The 14,948-nt window shown below is 57.1% G+C and overlaps 1 protein-coding gene across 1 annotated transcript in view; it reads left to right on the forward strand.

Moving 5' to 3' along the window:
- PPFIA4 (PTPRF interacting protein alpha 4) overlaps positions 1-14,948 on the forward strand; it is a 31,299-nt gene that overhangs the window by 10,965 nt on the left and 5,386 nt on the right. The window contains exons 6-22 of the mRNA XM_059830996.1: positions 136-357; positions 809-955; positions 1,079-1,217; positions 1,846-1,925; positions 2,879-3,010; positions 5,934-6,025; positions 8,259-8,400; positions 8,656-8,861; positions 9,308-9,548; positions 9,783-9,818; positions 10,407-10,540; positions 10,709-10,872; positions 11,494-11,587; positions 11,800-11,881; positions 12,318-12,518; positions 13,470-13,532; positions 14,742-14,768. Coding sequence (XP_059686979.1) covers positions 136-357; positions 809-955; positions 1,079-1,217; positions 1,846-1,925; positions 2,879-3,010; positions 5,934-6,025; positions 8,259-8,400; positions 8,656-8,861; positions 9,308-9,548; positions 9,783-9,818; positions 10,407-10,540; positions 10,709-10,872; positions 11,494-11,587; positions 11,800-11,881; positions 12,318-12,518; positions 13,470-13,532; positions 14,742-14,768 — 2,202 coding nt within the window. The remainder of the gene's footprint in view (positions 1-135; positions 358-808; positions 956-1,078; positions 1,218-1,845; positions 1,926-2,878; positions 3,011-5,933; positions 6,026-8,258; positions 8,401-8,655; positions 8,862-9,307; positions 9,549-9,782; positions 9,819-10,406; positions 10,541-10,708; positions 10,873-11,493; positions 11,588-11,799; positions 11,882-12,317; positions 12,519-13,469; positions 13,533-14,741; positions 14,769-14,948) is intronic.

The following is a 14,948-nucleotide window of genomic DNA, read 5'->3' on the forward strand; positions in this document are numbered from 1 at the left end:
AGCCCCACGTCCCCACTCCCCACCTGCATGGTCCCTGCAGGGCCATGTTCCCCCATTGCGTAGCTGAAGGCAATTGCATCCTGTGCTTTGGGGCAGCCCGGCATCCCCCCCACCTCCTTCTCTGCTGCCTTGCAGCGGCTCTCCAATGGCTCTGTCCACCCGGATGATGAGGCAGGGCGGGTGGTGGAGCTGCAGGAGCTCCTGGAGAAGCAGAATTTCGAAGTGGTCCAGGCCAAGGAGCGCATCTCTGCGTTGGCTGCCAGCGTCACCGAGCTGGAGGAGGATCTGGGCACCGCCAGAAAGGATCTGATCAAATCAGAGGAGATGAGCAGCAAGTACCAGAGGGACCTCCGAGAGGTTAGACACTGCTCTCTCGCACTGCCAAGCCTGTTGCAGTTGCAGAGACATTCACAGCAGCTTCCACATGCTCTGGGCTGGGAAGGGATTGTAATCCCTGTTGTATGCAGGGTAAAGGCCAGTGTTCCCCAAAAGAGGCTACTGCCTTTGGGAGGTTGTCCCCAGGTCCATCAGCAGGACTTCTCTGATGTTATAAGCAGACACCGAGATACCCAGGTGTGCTGCAGACCTGGGGCAGCGAGCTGTGTCCATGCTAGAAGGTTTTTCTGTGATTGCCTGACTCTTCCTTTATTGCTGTCCCACCCTGCCTGTCCCTCATTCCTGTGCAGAGCAGGGTTTTCATTGCATGCTTGGACTCGGGGCTGTCCCAGGCTCACAGGAGCTGGGTGGCCCAGTTGTTCCCAAATTGGTGGTCACAGATCAGGATGTGACAGCCCTATCGCTTCCCCAGGCCCTGGCTCAGAAAGAGGACATGGAGGAGAGGATCACCACTCTGGAGAAACGCTACCTGGCAGCCCAGAGAGAAGCCACCTCCATCCATGACCTCAACGACAAGCTGGAAAGCGAGTTGGCCAACAAGGAGTCCCTGCATCGCCAGGTACCAAAGCCTGCACCCAAAGGCTCCCACCACCCTGGGGACTTGGGAGGGAGAAGCGGGTGCTGGGGATGGGACAAGCAGGCAAGCCTGGGTGCCAGGCACCCATCCTGCTCTGTCCCTCAGTGCGAGGAGAAAGCCCGGCACCTGCAGGAGCTGTTGGAGCTGGCGGAGCAGAAGCTGCAGCAGACAATGCGGAAGGCAGAGACGCTGCCCGAGGTGGAAGCAGAGCTGGCCCAGCGCATTGCTGCACTCACCAAGGCAAGTGTGCAGGGTGATCGGGGACCAGAGCCGAATGGAGTGCAGGAACCGGAGGAAGCGACAGGTCTGGCCACCCCCTGCAGCGACGGAGCCCCTGGCAGGCTCGAGGCACCCTGCTCTCATTCCCAGCCTCTGAGCTTTGCTGTCCTCTGCCTCCCCCGTGGCTGCAGGGACAATGCATGGTTTTTAAGGCTCCTGACATGTCCTGCACGCATGGGGTTTGCTCCCTTCCCTCCACTCCTTTCTCCAAGGCAGAGATGGTCCTGTCAATCTGAGTGGCCTTCAGCTTGTGCTGGGACCACTCAGGGATGAGGAGGAAGAGGAGGCACCCAGGCTGGATCTGGGATGGTGTAGGCCTGGAGGGAGGTTTGGCTACGGCCAGCCCTGCCCTTCCCGGGCACTGGAACGGGTGCCAAGTCACTCACAGAGCACCTCCATCTCCCATCACCTTGCTAGCAGGGCTGTTTTGGGCTCAGAGCACACAGTGAACCATGGTGGGGATGCAGGCAGTGGGAGGGAGCGTTGCATCCCAGGGAAGGATGCAGATGTAGGGATGGAGGGAGGGATGCAGGAGGGCCCGCATGTTTTTGAGGAGCGGCATCCGAGAGCGCTGCTCTGCTTTTCCCAGGCAGAAGAGAGGCACGGGAGCATCGAGGAGCACCTCCGGCAGCTGGAGAGCCAACTAGAGGAGAAGAACCAGGAGCTAGCCAGGGTAAGTGCTGCTCAGCCTGGACGGGGGAGTCTTTGCGGATCCTGATCCGGCCTTGGCTCCCCCTTGCCACGGTGGCTGGGTACCTGGGCACACCGCAAAAGTCTGGCTTGCTGGTGTCTGTGAAGCAGGATGGGGAGAGGAGACTGGTTAATCCTTTCCCATCCAGGATCCTTTAAACTAGAGCCATCCAGGAGCTCATGACACTCTCTGCTGTGATTTCCCCCTCTCCCAGGCATCCAAGTCTTGCTGTTAGTGTGCCACATCCACTCCTCTCCCAGCATCACCTTCTGGGGCAAGCTGGGAACCCAAATGCAGGGTGGAGGGGGAGGCTCCAGCTGCACTTTCCCCCAGCCTGGATCAGCAACAGGGTGAGACCGATGGGTGCTGGGAGCAAAGGGTGTTGCCCCTCAAGAAGACAGGGAGACCGAGCTGATGTGTCATGGGGCGCACAATCCCTACTGTGCTCCTTAGCCAGTGGCTGGGCTGTCCACGCAGGAGGTTGTGATGCCCATTTCTTGGGTCACCCAGGTGGCAATACAGCATGTGCCCCTGGGGAAGGGGAAGCCCCTGGTTGTTTTGGCCTAGGGCAGAGATTTGGAGAGACCTTTGCAAATCCAGAGGATCAGCCCCTATTGGGGTCTGGAATGTGCCCCCAGCGTGGCTGTCCCTGGCAGATACACAGGTCAGACTTTCTCGAGCATCAGGCAGGATCTCTTTGGATTCTCTCCTCTCTCCTCTTCATCCCTGGCTGGGAAATGGCAGAGACCAGCAGAGCCCCTGCGGAGGCTCTGATCTGTGCTGTAAGGGGTGAATTTCTCCTCAAAAGCTGGGCCTGGTAGATCAGCTCTGACACAACCAGCAGGCATGGGGTGGCAGGAGGGCACTGAGACCCTCGTGGCAGGAGGAGCAGATCCACTGGATCTGACGTGGCCGGTCACTGTTTGCCATTGCAGGCCCGCCAGCGGGAGAAGATGAATGAGGAGCACAACAAGCGGCTCTCGGACACTGTGGACCGTCTGCTGAGCGAGTCCAACGAGCGGCTGCAGCTGCACCTCAAGGAGAGGATGGCGGCCTTGGAGGAGAAGGTAGTGGCTGGGGGGCAGGGGGTCCTCTGGGGGGCCAGTGGGGGGTTGAGGGGTCCGCAGCCCCTCCAGCGTGGAGCCTCAGCCAGCCACAGCTCAGGGGTTTGGAAGTACCTGTGCAGGGACAGAGAAATGATCACATGCAGGACGCCATCCGGGCACTGGGGCTGGTGGGAGCGCAGGGACGTGTGCTCTGCATCGCACCCTCGCCTCCAGCCGGCCCTCGCCTGGTAAGACCCACTCCCCACCGCCTTTCACCTCTGACAGCAGCAGGATTTGTCCTGCTCCATTTCCTCGCTTCCCTGTGTCTCTGGCGCAGCCTCGACTGCAGCCTGCGCTCAGCTGTTGGACCAAAACCCTACTGCATTTTGCAGGAGAAAATGCAGCGTTCATCCTCTCCCACCTGCCCATCCCCTCCACATCCTGCCTTGAAACCTTCCTATCCCCTAAGCCCAGACTGATCTGCCTTCTCCAAGCTGGGGCGGAGTCCGTGAGCAGCCTCCCAGCTCCCACCCCACTACCTCCCGGGAAGCTGGGCTTTCCTTTGAGGAGCCAGCTGGAGTTGCTGCTGCCCCAGCGTGAATGCAATTAGCTGGGAGAACAGGTGGCTCAGAGCAAGGATTAACCTCGCAATGCCGGTGGGAGGTCAGGCCTTGATAATTCACCTCTATTTGGGTTCCTGCAGGACCCAGGCTCCCCTTGGCAAGTCAGAGCACAGAGGGGTAGCATCCCCCAGCTGATGCCTCCAGGACTGGGTCTGTCTCCCCTGCTGCTCTGCACCTCCTGTCCCCAACCGGATCTGGCTGTGTCAGCGTGTCCAGTCATTCAGCAGATAGGTCTGAGTGGCTCTGGATAAAGAGCAGGACCCAACACATGGGGATGAGTCCAAATTCCCACCCCAGCAAGCAACAGGGACCAGAGCAGTGGCACCTTGCAAAGGGGCATCATCTGCTCCCCAGCCTGCTGCCAGCACTGGCTCACCCAGAGAGTTTCTCCAGGTCTTCCACGGGCCAAAATGATCCTGTTTGGCTGCCAGCACCTCCCAAAAAAGAGCACTAGGTCAGGCAATTGCAAACACATCTTCTTTTCCCCCTGCCTATTCCCTAGCTTAGATGTAGGGGACATTTTTGCCCTTGATCTAGCTGCTCGAGGAGTTGATCTCCTCTCAGACGCATTTCCTAATCTTCAAGCCCTGCCCATCAAATCTCTAATCACTGCTTGCCCTCCATGGCCATGCCCCAGCCCCGCTGTGGGGCAGGAGTTGAGCTACGGCAGCCCTGCTTGAGGAGCAGGAGGTTTGCGGAGAAGACCGGTTTGCAGGCAGGTGGGTGAGGAATAGATCAGGGAGCCATTGCCACCCCTCCTGCCAGGTGTCCGTCATACCGTCCACGCAGTGATTCCACACTGGCCATTCCTGGGAGGCCGCATGGCCGTTTTCTAAACGGTCTCTTTTTTTCTTTCCTGTTTTTGTTCCCTTTTCTTTTGTTTCGTTTTTCAAAGAACACATTGTTACAAGAGCTGGAAAATACCCAAAAGCAGATAGAGGAACACCAGCACGACAAGGTAAATGCCGCTGCAGGGAGCCTGCCCTAGTGACTGCGCTTCCTTACTCCTAATTCCCAGCTAGTGGCAGTCGCGCCTCCTAAAATACCCTAGTTTCGGAGGAGCTGGGATCCCAAAGCGCCCAGCAGCAGGAGGCCACAAACTAACCCACGCAGTGGCTGGATGGAAGCTGCCACCCACCTCCCTGGAGACCCCCGGTTCGGTTCCCTAACAGGCACGTTCAGTCCCATCTCCATATTTCTATCATGCTCATCCATCCCCGACCCCCCGCCAAGGACAGCAGCAAGGCTGGGGTGGCTTCGCCCGCGTGTCTAGAGGAGGGTTCACCCCAGCGCTCCTTGGTGCGGCCTGGCTGCAAGGGACAGTGCTGCTCAGGCAGCCATGTCCCCTTCGTCCCCGAGGCTTTCTTGACCCCCTCACTTGAACTGGGGGGGAAGATCTGCTCCATGCCGAGCTTGCAGAAAGCCTCATAGGTCTTTGCACCTCCCCTGCTCTCAGATAAAGCATCTAAGTAGGGTCTGTGACATGAGTCCACGTTGGCCTGTGCTGGAAAGCTGGAGAGTTGCAGCTTTTTGAAGCAATGGGAGCTTTTGGGATGTGCCCCATGTCTCATGCATGGTTAGGGGCATCAGGGGGCTGCTTTCCCCCTTGCCCAGGGTCTTGCTCTCCCAGACGCTCCCTGTCCACAGTGGGGATGTGCGGGCACCGCTCGTGCTTCCCAGCCATGGCTGCTCAGCTGCAGGCCGAGGCAAAGCTCAGAGCTTCGCATGATGCTGCCTGCATGTTGCCCACCCTGGTTCAGCCTGTTTGCCCTCAGGACTGGATCCTGCTGTGTCTCAAGGATCCTGTCTCCCCTGCCTCCCTGCCTGCCTGCAGCCTCCTCCCTCGCATCTCCCGCAGGACAGCACGGCCCCTTAGTGCAGGCACAGGTTCCTGATGAGGATGGGGTTGGTAGCAGGAGGGACAGGGCCAGTATCAAATCTGGCTAGCAGGTCCCTCACTGCCAGTCCTTTGCCAAGGCGAATGCGCATGTGCAGTCTGGAGCAAACCCGGAGCATCCTAGTGGGACTGATTTTCCTTCACCTCTCAACCCAGCATCGCTTTGAGCACGTGTGTGTCTGTCCGTCTGTCTGGCTGGCCTGTGATCACTTCCTCCCTTCGTGGCATCGCCCCAGCATCGTCATTCACTGTCGCCTGCATGAGCTGTTTCTTTACCGATGTGTCAAAGGTGCTTTAAACCTGGGATGGGGATTTTTAAAGGGAATATAAACCTGGAAATAGCTAAGGATGTGGATTGCCCCAAACCTGGCTGCTCTTCAGAGCAAAACCAACCCCTGCCTGTCTCTTGTCTTGCCCCAAACAGCGACGGTTGTCAGATGAGATCGACAAACTGAGGTTGGAGGTCGATCAGCTCAAAACCAGAAGTGGGACATTCGTGGAGAGCGTGCACACAAGGTAAGGGCCGGCTACCAAAACCCTGCCAGCCTGTGCGTGCCCTGCTTGCCTCCTGCACCCATGGCTTTGGGGGCTTTTTGCTTTTAGGGCCCCAAAATGCTGTTGGCATCAGGCATTTCTGGTTTCACAAAGCCTCAGGGCAGGGCTGCAGGGTGGTTCATCACAGGAGGCTCAGGTCCTTCTGTGCTGTCCCCACCACGGATTTGTCCTGGGGTGGGACGCAGACTCTTGAGAATAGCCCAGCCCAACTGAATGGCCCCAAATTTGCTCTTCTAAGGGTGAAAAAACACTGGGCATCATTTCTTTTTCTGCACAAAGGGCTTAGGGCTTAATTTTCTATGAAAGCTGGATGTTCACCAAACGCCTTTCCCCCTGCGGTGTGCTGGGGATGGGCTGGTGGAGAAGGAGGAATCTCTTTTGAGGTGTTGCAGGCAAAGGAGAATGAACCCCCCCATTTTTTCCCCTCCTTTCTACAATGGTCCTCCCACATCCTGTTATTTAAAGTCAGCTGGGAGATGGGGAGGTCCCAGCCCAGAGCACCAGGAGGAGAAGTGAGTCCATCGGGTCTCAGCCTCTGGCACTGACTGGGGTATCCAGCACCGCTGCAAGAAACCAGGGGGTTAGAAAAGGAGGGTGCCAGCATGACATGCACCTGACTGCATTGCTGCGGCCGCCTGGCAGACCACATCCTCTCCGGAGCACTTTCGACGTGGGTTAGAGGCAGCGAGGGATCAATGAGAGCAACCACCATTGGGGAAAATTCACCTCTCAGGAAGACTGGAAAAGATGGACAGGAGCCAGTGTAACCAGCTTCAAATCTGTCAGCAGCTGTGGCAGAGAGGAGAAGGCCTGGAAGCCCCATATCTGTCGTGGAGAGAAGAAACAGGGAGAGCGAGGAAGGGCCTGTGAGGACGAAGGATCGCTGAGTGCCAGAGGAGTCTCTGGAGCATGTGTGGGACCTCTTTGTGTGGGTCTGTAAGAACAGAACGGACAATTTTATTTTTTTTTATTTCTTGGAGGAAAAATCAGCAGAAAGCTTAAGTTACAGAGGCCAGAATAATCCCCCAGCTGAAATGTCAGCTTTTGTCTAAGGTGCCTTTATCTGTTTTTAGCTCGGGAGCAGCTTGTCAGCGGCTCCGCAGCTTAAATCCCCTTGAAACTTGGGCTGTGCCTTCGTCTGCAAACACCAAGCTGACGCCAAGCCAAGCTGCTCGTGTTAGCAGTTTTGTCTGGGCTCGGTAGGCTGCTGGGGTGGGGAGCCCGGATCTGTATCTGCACTGCAAACCAGACCCACCGTGGTGGAAGAGCACTGATCTGCCTTGGGCAACTGCTTTTGTCACCTTAAAGCAAAAACCCCTTATGCCTCTTATGCCAAAACATGTAGGGAGTAATGACCCCGTGCTCCAGGAAGGTGCTTTGCTCTGCTGCGTGGTTGGGTCTTCAGGGCGAGGAGGAGCAACCAGGCAACGCGGAGATATGCAATGAGTACCACGAGCGGCAAAAAGTGGCTTCGTGTCCAGTAGCAGCTGCTGCGTTGCTCTGCCTGGCACGGGGGCCCGCTCCCGAGCACCAGCCTCAGCGTGGAGGAGGAGGATGAAGAAGTCCCAGCCGGTTTCTACTGGGAGATCCCAAACAATGCTCATGTCCCCACACCTGGAAGATCTGTTTCAAATGGGGTTTTATTCATCAGGGTTTTTTTTCATGAAAATGTTGAAGAAAACATAAAAAGAAGGAGAAAAGCTCCCTGGCTGGCCCCTGTTCTGTACCATGGGGATGGAGAAGACAGGCACAAGGCGTGCTGTACATGTCAGGAGGTGCAAGCTGTTCTCGAGAGGGGAGAACAGGAGGGGACTATTCAGCCCACGACTTCACAGCAGACCCACTGCGCCGGGTGGTTTCGGCCAGAACTGGCTGGATGCCCCAGTGGGTACTGCAGCGAAGGGGGAGGTAGCAGCAGGATAGGGCCCAGGGCTGAGCTTCTTACAGTCTGTGAGCACATCTTCAGGGCCAGCATGGGGGGAGTGGGGCACCTTTTTCTGGAGCCTGGTTTTGCATCATTTCATGCAGAACAGGCAGGCATCGCTGGGGTGGGCACCCTGGAGTGGCCTTGTCCTCCTCCTCTGTCCTGAGCTAGCCTGGGCTGCGAGGGGAGCAGCCCGGGGACAGGCAGCAGCCCAGGGACAGGGGCATCCTTGCATGGAACAATGTCCGTAACAGGGCTCTTTCTCCCCAGGTCCCATATGGGCAGCGCCACGGACCTGCGCTTCCCACTGAGCGCCGTGGTCCATGCTCCCGCCGAGCCCTTTGGGACAGCCCCGGGCCTGCCTCGGGCGCAGAAGGGCCGATTCGCCACCCGGCGAGAGGAGCCAACCAAGGTAATCCATCTTCATGCCAGCATGGGGTCAGAGTTCGGGTTGGGGTCTCTTCCTGCCTTGGACGCTGGTCTCACCTATCCCTGATTTGGGGACATGGGGCAATTTCCTTAACCTGGTGCCTGGATGGGGGTAACATGGTAGGAAGGGTTTCCCTGCTGGGGTTGTGTTGAGGTGTGACTGTTGTGTGGAAGCCTCCAGTTTGGCTTTTGGAGACATGGGAGTGCCCTGTGGGACCAGTGGACCTTGTTCCCTCAGGACTGGGAGCAGGCCCAGGCAGGCAGTGTCCTGGCCACGGGGCCTCACGGCTTTGACAGTGACCCTGAGATCTCCGATGTGGACGAGGACGACCGTGAGACACTCTTCAGCTCCATGGATGTGCTCTCCCCCGGCGGGCACTCGGATGCCCAGACATTGGCCATGATGCTCCAGGAGCAGTTGGATGCCATCAATGAGGAGATCAGGTAGCAACCATGGTCAAAACCCACCACTGCCTTGCTCTGAAATGGCTCCGGAGGGGCAACAAACTGCCAGGTGGTGGGAAGAGGCTCTGACGCCCTAAAATGGTCCAGCTTGAGCCAGGGAAATGGCTCCAGGACATCCAGCCACAGGGCTTGGTCCTTCCTGCATATGGCTCCCTGTGCCTCATCTGTATCAGTGCTGGCTCACAGAAAGGATCATTATTTTTAAAAAAAGTCCCCCATGAATATTAAAAGAAATCATGGTGTGTCTCAGCTCTGGTTTATGTGGATCCTGATGGATCTTGCTGCCATTCCTGGAGATCAGGGGCTCGAGTCACAGCACCCAAGGTGCTTTTCCCCAGGGTGGGGAGATCCTATGGCTGTGAGGTGTGAGATGACTCCCCAGAAAGGTGGGGAGCCAGGAGCCCTGAGCTCTGCTGCTCCCCCAGGATGATCCAAGAGGAGAAGGAGTCCACCGAGCTCCGCGCGGAGGAGCTGGAGACCCGCGTCACGAGCGGCAGCATGGAGGGCCTCAACCTCACCCAGCTCTGCAAAAGGGCTTCCATCCCCACCTCGCTGACGGCCCTGTCCCTGGCCAGCTCGTCCCCACCGCTCAGCGGACGCTCCACCCCCAAGCTCTCCTCCCGCAGTGCCGCTCAGGACCTCGACCGCATGGGGATCATGACGTTGGTGAGGAGGCACGTGGGGCGGACGGGGGGCTGGACAGGGTGTGCGTGTGGCTGCCTGGGGTGGGAGCAATGCCCCGGTGTCCGCACGTGTGTGCGGGAGGGTGATGTGGAACGGGGGTGCCCATGTTTGCTGTCTCCCAGCCTGGCACGCGTGGCCCCGGGACTGCTTTGCGGGGGGGTTCTCCATTAACTGCCCCCCTTTCTGTGTCTCTCTCGCTTTCCCCCTTGCAATCAGCCCAGCGACTTGAGGAAGCACCGGAGGAAACTGCTAGTGAGTGGCTCCCATCCCGTTGGTTTTTGTCCAAGCCCCTTTTCCAGCCTGCTCCTGGCTTTGTCCACACCAGGTCAGGGTGCAGCAGGCGCGGGATGGAGCTGGGGACCCCAGGGATTCAGCAGGATGATCATGGGGATCCCGTAAGGTGCTTGGAGATGTGCCGGCTGGCAGCTTGGGGGGTCTGGCAGGACATGGGGAGGTTCAGAAAGCCACTGGGTCCTCAAACATTGTGTGTCCCCTCTGGCGACAGGGTGTCTTTGGGACATTCCCATCTGTGCTCCTCAGAGCCCTCTGCTGAGGGCCAGCAGCTTCTGTCCTCACACCCTGACCTGGACCATGGGGCTGCATCCTCTCTCCTCCCTATTCCCAGGATCACGGCCATACGGCCACATCCTCCCCATCTGCTTGGGCATCTCGAGCCATTGCCAGAGCTCTAGTTCAGGCCAATCCTGGAGCATGGCAAAGCCTCAGGGCTCTGGTGGCTCTTTTGGCCATGCCTCCATGGAGCAAGAGAGAGGCAGGCAGCAGGGCAAGGATGGAGCTGGGGTCTGGCCGCCCAGCCTCATGGCTTCTCTGCTTGTTCAGTCGCCTGCAGCTCGGGATGAAAGCCGAGAGGATAAAACCACCATCAAATGCGAGACGTCCCCCCCATCTTCACCCAGGACGTTGCGGCTGGAGAAGCTGGGCCACCCTGCGCTAAGTCAGGAGGATGGGAAGAGGTATGTGGAGCACCCTTTGGATCTCCCACCAGTGCCTGCTCTGTTGGTTTGAGGATTTACATGGGGCTAAGCGTGGGAGTGTGGGATGGGCTGGGGTTTGCCATGGCTTGTGCGCTGCTCGGGAATAACCTAAAGGCTTTGCTGTTCATCTCCCTCCTCCGTCCCCAGCTCGCTGGAGGAGCAGGCCAGCAACCCCAGCAGCAACAGCAGCCAGGACTCCCTGCACAAGGGCTCCAAGAGGAAGGGGATCAAATCCTCCATCGGGCGCTTGTTCGGGAAAAAAGAGAAGGGTCGCTTGATTCAGCTGAGCAGAGAAGGGCCCACAGGGCAGGGTCCGTGAGCAGCCCTATTCCCATCCGTGCCGGGCGGGCATCCTCTCGGGCCAGGCTCTCTGCACGCCTCCTGGCACTGTTTGGCTTTGGGGTGCTGTTGGGGTGACAGGTGGAGGAGCAGGGACACCCCTGCTGGTTTGGGAATACTGGGGCCACTGGCTCTGGGCTCCCCGCAGCTTCAGGGCAGTTGGATCCTGGTGCTTTCTGCCCCGCAGCCCTTTCTGACCTGACCATGGTATCACTCTTAATGCTCTGCAAGAGCTGCAGTGAGGATAGTGACCCCCCATCACTGTATCTTATCTTTAATGTCCCCAAAGCTGCTCCCCTCCCCATGGGACCTTCTTGATTTTGCAAAGCCCTTTGGTAGGAGCTGCTTTTCCACTCCTAAATCCTTTACTGCTTCAATGTTGAGCATTTTGAAATGGGAGGGATGGCAGGCGGGGATCCCCTTGGGCTTCCTAGGAAAGCAGGGGGGCTGTGGGGGTGGGTTGGAAATGGAGACTGTCACCTCCTGTGCTGCGATTCTGCATCCCCAACACCCTGGCATGGGGACTGTGGCAGTGCCCACACTGAACCTGTGGGACATCACCCTGAGGTGAGGATGTCTGTCTTGCCCAACAGTGATGCTGACTGACATGGATGTGGGCATGCAGGACCCTCTGGGACTTGGGAAGCTGGGTGCTCAGGCTGAGAAGGATCGGCGACTGCGGAAGAAGTGAGTGAACATCCTTCCCTGCCCCAGCAAGAAAATGTCCTGCCTGATGGCTGAGAAGCCATGGCATGGGGCTGGGAATTGCTGGAAAGGCTTCTCATCTTCACCTTCTCTTGAGCCCTTTTTAGCTCTGCCCGTGGTCTATTCCCTTTCAAGAGCTGTACCCTTCCCCCCAAGCCCCCAGTAAATCACTCTTCTGCTTCTGTTCCCTCCAGGCACGAACTCCTGGAAGAAGCTCGGAGGAAAGGGTTGCCCTTTGCTCACTGGGATGGCCCCACCGTTGTCTCCTGGCTGGAGGTGAGGCAGAGCATGGCCGTGCATTGTCTCCATGCACCAACAGCTTTGCAGTCGGTGCTGATCAGTAGTGTGCTCTCCCAGCAGCAGTACAGCACCCCACAATCCCACCATGCTTGGTCCATGCACATGGTTGGTGATTGCAAAATCTGGGGGAGCGGAGCAGATCCCCAGATCCCTCACATATTCTGTAGAGTTGTAGTTTGAGTAGAGCTTTTGAGATGAAAGGCTCAGTTGGTGCTCTTCCCCTGTGCTGTGTCCATCAGATATAGGGATGCTGGGCTGCCTGCAGGCCATCTGTGCAAGGTACAAAGAAAAAAGGAGCCCCACGTGGGTGTCCAACTTTGATACTGAACTTCAAACAGGGTGGCCTTGATCCTACCAGAGGAAGTTAGGGTAGGTCAACAGGACAGTCACTGGCTTTGCCCTGTTTTGGCAGCTCTGGGTGGGGATGCCAGCCTGGTACGTTGCTGCTTGCCGAGCCAACGTGAAGAGTGGAGCCATCATGTCAGCCCTGTCCGACACTGAGATCCAGAGGGAGATCGGCATCAGCAATGCACTGCATCGCCTGAAGCTGCGTCTGGCCATCCAGGAGATGGTCTCGCTGACGAGCCCCTCGGCACCACCCACCTCACGGACAGTAAGTGCTCCATGCCACGGATCCATTCTTCCCCCAGACAGACCCTCCATGGGGCAGGATGACACACTTGTTTCCTCCCTTTCCCTGACTCCTTGGGACCACAATGGTCCATCCATCCCCAGGGAGTCTTAGTGTCACAGGCAAGTGTGGCCGTGGAGGGGGTGACATTCCTTCATGGACCAGTCAAGCCACCAGACACATGTCCTTAGGCACAAAGATCATTGACGGCCATTGAGTGTGAAGCACTTTCCTGTCTTGAGGCACCAGCACATGCTCTTGTCCTCACGCTCAGAGGCTGTCAGCAGGAGGCTGACCCTGCTGAGCAGCCTGCAAAGAGCAAAGCTCAGGGACTATCCGCCCTGGAGAAGATAAAATCCCACCCAAACAGCATATGTGTGATTTACAGGGTGAACTTCGTTATGCACAGCCGTTTTCTGAATCATTTCGATACAAGCCTTTTCCTGGGACCATGTGAAATTCCTGGGGCAAGTCAAAGGAACTGCAGATCCCATCCTTACCCTGGATAGGACATGGAATGGATAGAGGGATTGTTTCTTGTGATAGTCCCCAAACCCCTGAGGGATTAATGATGCCCCAGTAATGCCAAGACACACCTGTAGAAAGAAGGGCCCCAAGCATGCTGCGTCCCCTCAGATGGCCATGGCTGGGGTCACGGCTGTCAGAGACAAGCCTACAGACTCCATGAGCATGACACCAAAGTATAAAGGCAGCCAAAGGGCCGTTGCTCCTTGCTGTGCTCTCCATGGCTGCATGGACAAGCCCAGGGTCTTCAAGCTGCAAAGATGCTGTGAGATCTCCCCAGTACAGCTCCAAGTGCAAGGGTGGCCTGATCTCCATCAGCCCGAGCTGGGCTTGTTTCCAGCGTGGTTGTGAACTGAGGCCATGGCTTTGTGGTGGTTTACCCTCACCACTCTGCTCTTTTCCCTGCAGTCCTCTGGAAACGTCTGGGTCACCCATGAGGAGATGGAGAACATGGCGACTTCTACCAAGACGGTGAGACTGGCCGGCCCCACTGCCGCCGCATAGCATATCAGTTACCGAGCTGAGCTCCAGGCATGCGGTAATGCACTAAACCCCGGGAGGGAAGGGGATCTTTGCTGCGTCTCATGTGTCAGCTCTTGGCCAGCACCATGCACCTGTTTAGAAACCATCTTTCAACCTTTAATATCCCAACAATTTCTAAAACTGGCTTAAAAACCATCAGATGCATTTTCCTTTGTCAAGCCCCCGTGGGTTTTGCTGGGTTTCTAGAGTAGCTTGTCTGTCAGTTGTGAGTTAGAGGAAAGAAAGGAAAAACAAAAACCAAGAGTGATCTCAGATAGATGCATGAGATTGAGTCCCACGTTGGTTATCCTACACCCAAAAAGTTGCCGTCTAATCTCTCATTGACCTTAGCACACCCAAATATTGTCTCCACTGTCTGTCCCTACCACTCTGGCTGATAGCTTGGGGTCCCTTGGAGGGATGTGGCCAAAAAGCTCTGGCTCCTTTGGAGGGATGTAGCCATGCGCCTCTTTCTGCAACTGGACCCCTTGTTCATGTCTTAGAGTAGGAGCAGCATTTTGGATTTGTTGTGTGAATTAGGCATTTTATTGATGCTTGTGTCTGCTGGTCGAGTAGCACTGACCTGTGACTGGCATCTGTAACTGGTGAGTGCCTTTTGGGGACAGAGAGCTGAGAGTTATGGCAGGGATGTGATACTTGCCCTCAGCAGGTTTTGTGAGGTTGAGTAAAACCAGCACAGGTTGACAAAGGAAGAAACAGCTACAAAATTGACAAATTGGTTTGGGCAGCCTCTCTGGGGTTTGTGACCCATGAGCTGAAGCATAGGTGTCTCTGCATCCATCTTTGGGGAACCCAAGAACTACCCATATTTCCCAGGAAAGACCTATGAGCTCTAGTGTCTGTGCCATCTCCAGCCCAAGGCCCATGAGAAAAGCCTCATCCTGTATCCTCCTTACTTGACTGAGAGATGGGGTGAAACCTGGGCCCAGGGCGGGTTGGGGTGTCCCCAGCACCCTGTTGACAACGCTGAGCTCCCCAAGCCATGCAGTTGTGAGACTGAACCCCATCCCCTCTGGGTCATGCCATGCCAAGGGGTCACATGCTCAGCACACGTGGCACATGCTTTCACGGTGCAGGGCTGCCGGGTACTGACTTTACCTGTCCTTTCTATTGACATGCCGCATGTGTCACACTTAGGACACAGAGGAAGGCAGCTGGGCACAGGTGAGGTCCCCACGTCACCCTTTTCCATGGGCGTTGCATGGGGTGGTTATGGGAGGGAGAGCTGGACATCACGGGGCACATGGGAGATGAACTTGGGGCATCAGTATTCGCCAAGTCCTTGTTGGAGTCTGAACCTGCACCCTGTGGTTGCTCCTCTGAGCTATCTCGTGAGCATGGGGT

This window comes from Gavia stellata, chromosome 30, assembly GCF_030936135.1.
Source record: "Gavia stellata isolate bGavSte3 chromosome 30, bGavSte3.hap2, whole genome shotgun sequence".
Taxonomy (NCBI): Eukaryota; Metazoa; Chordata; class Aves; order Gaviiformes; family Gaviidae; genus Gavia; species Gavia stellata.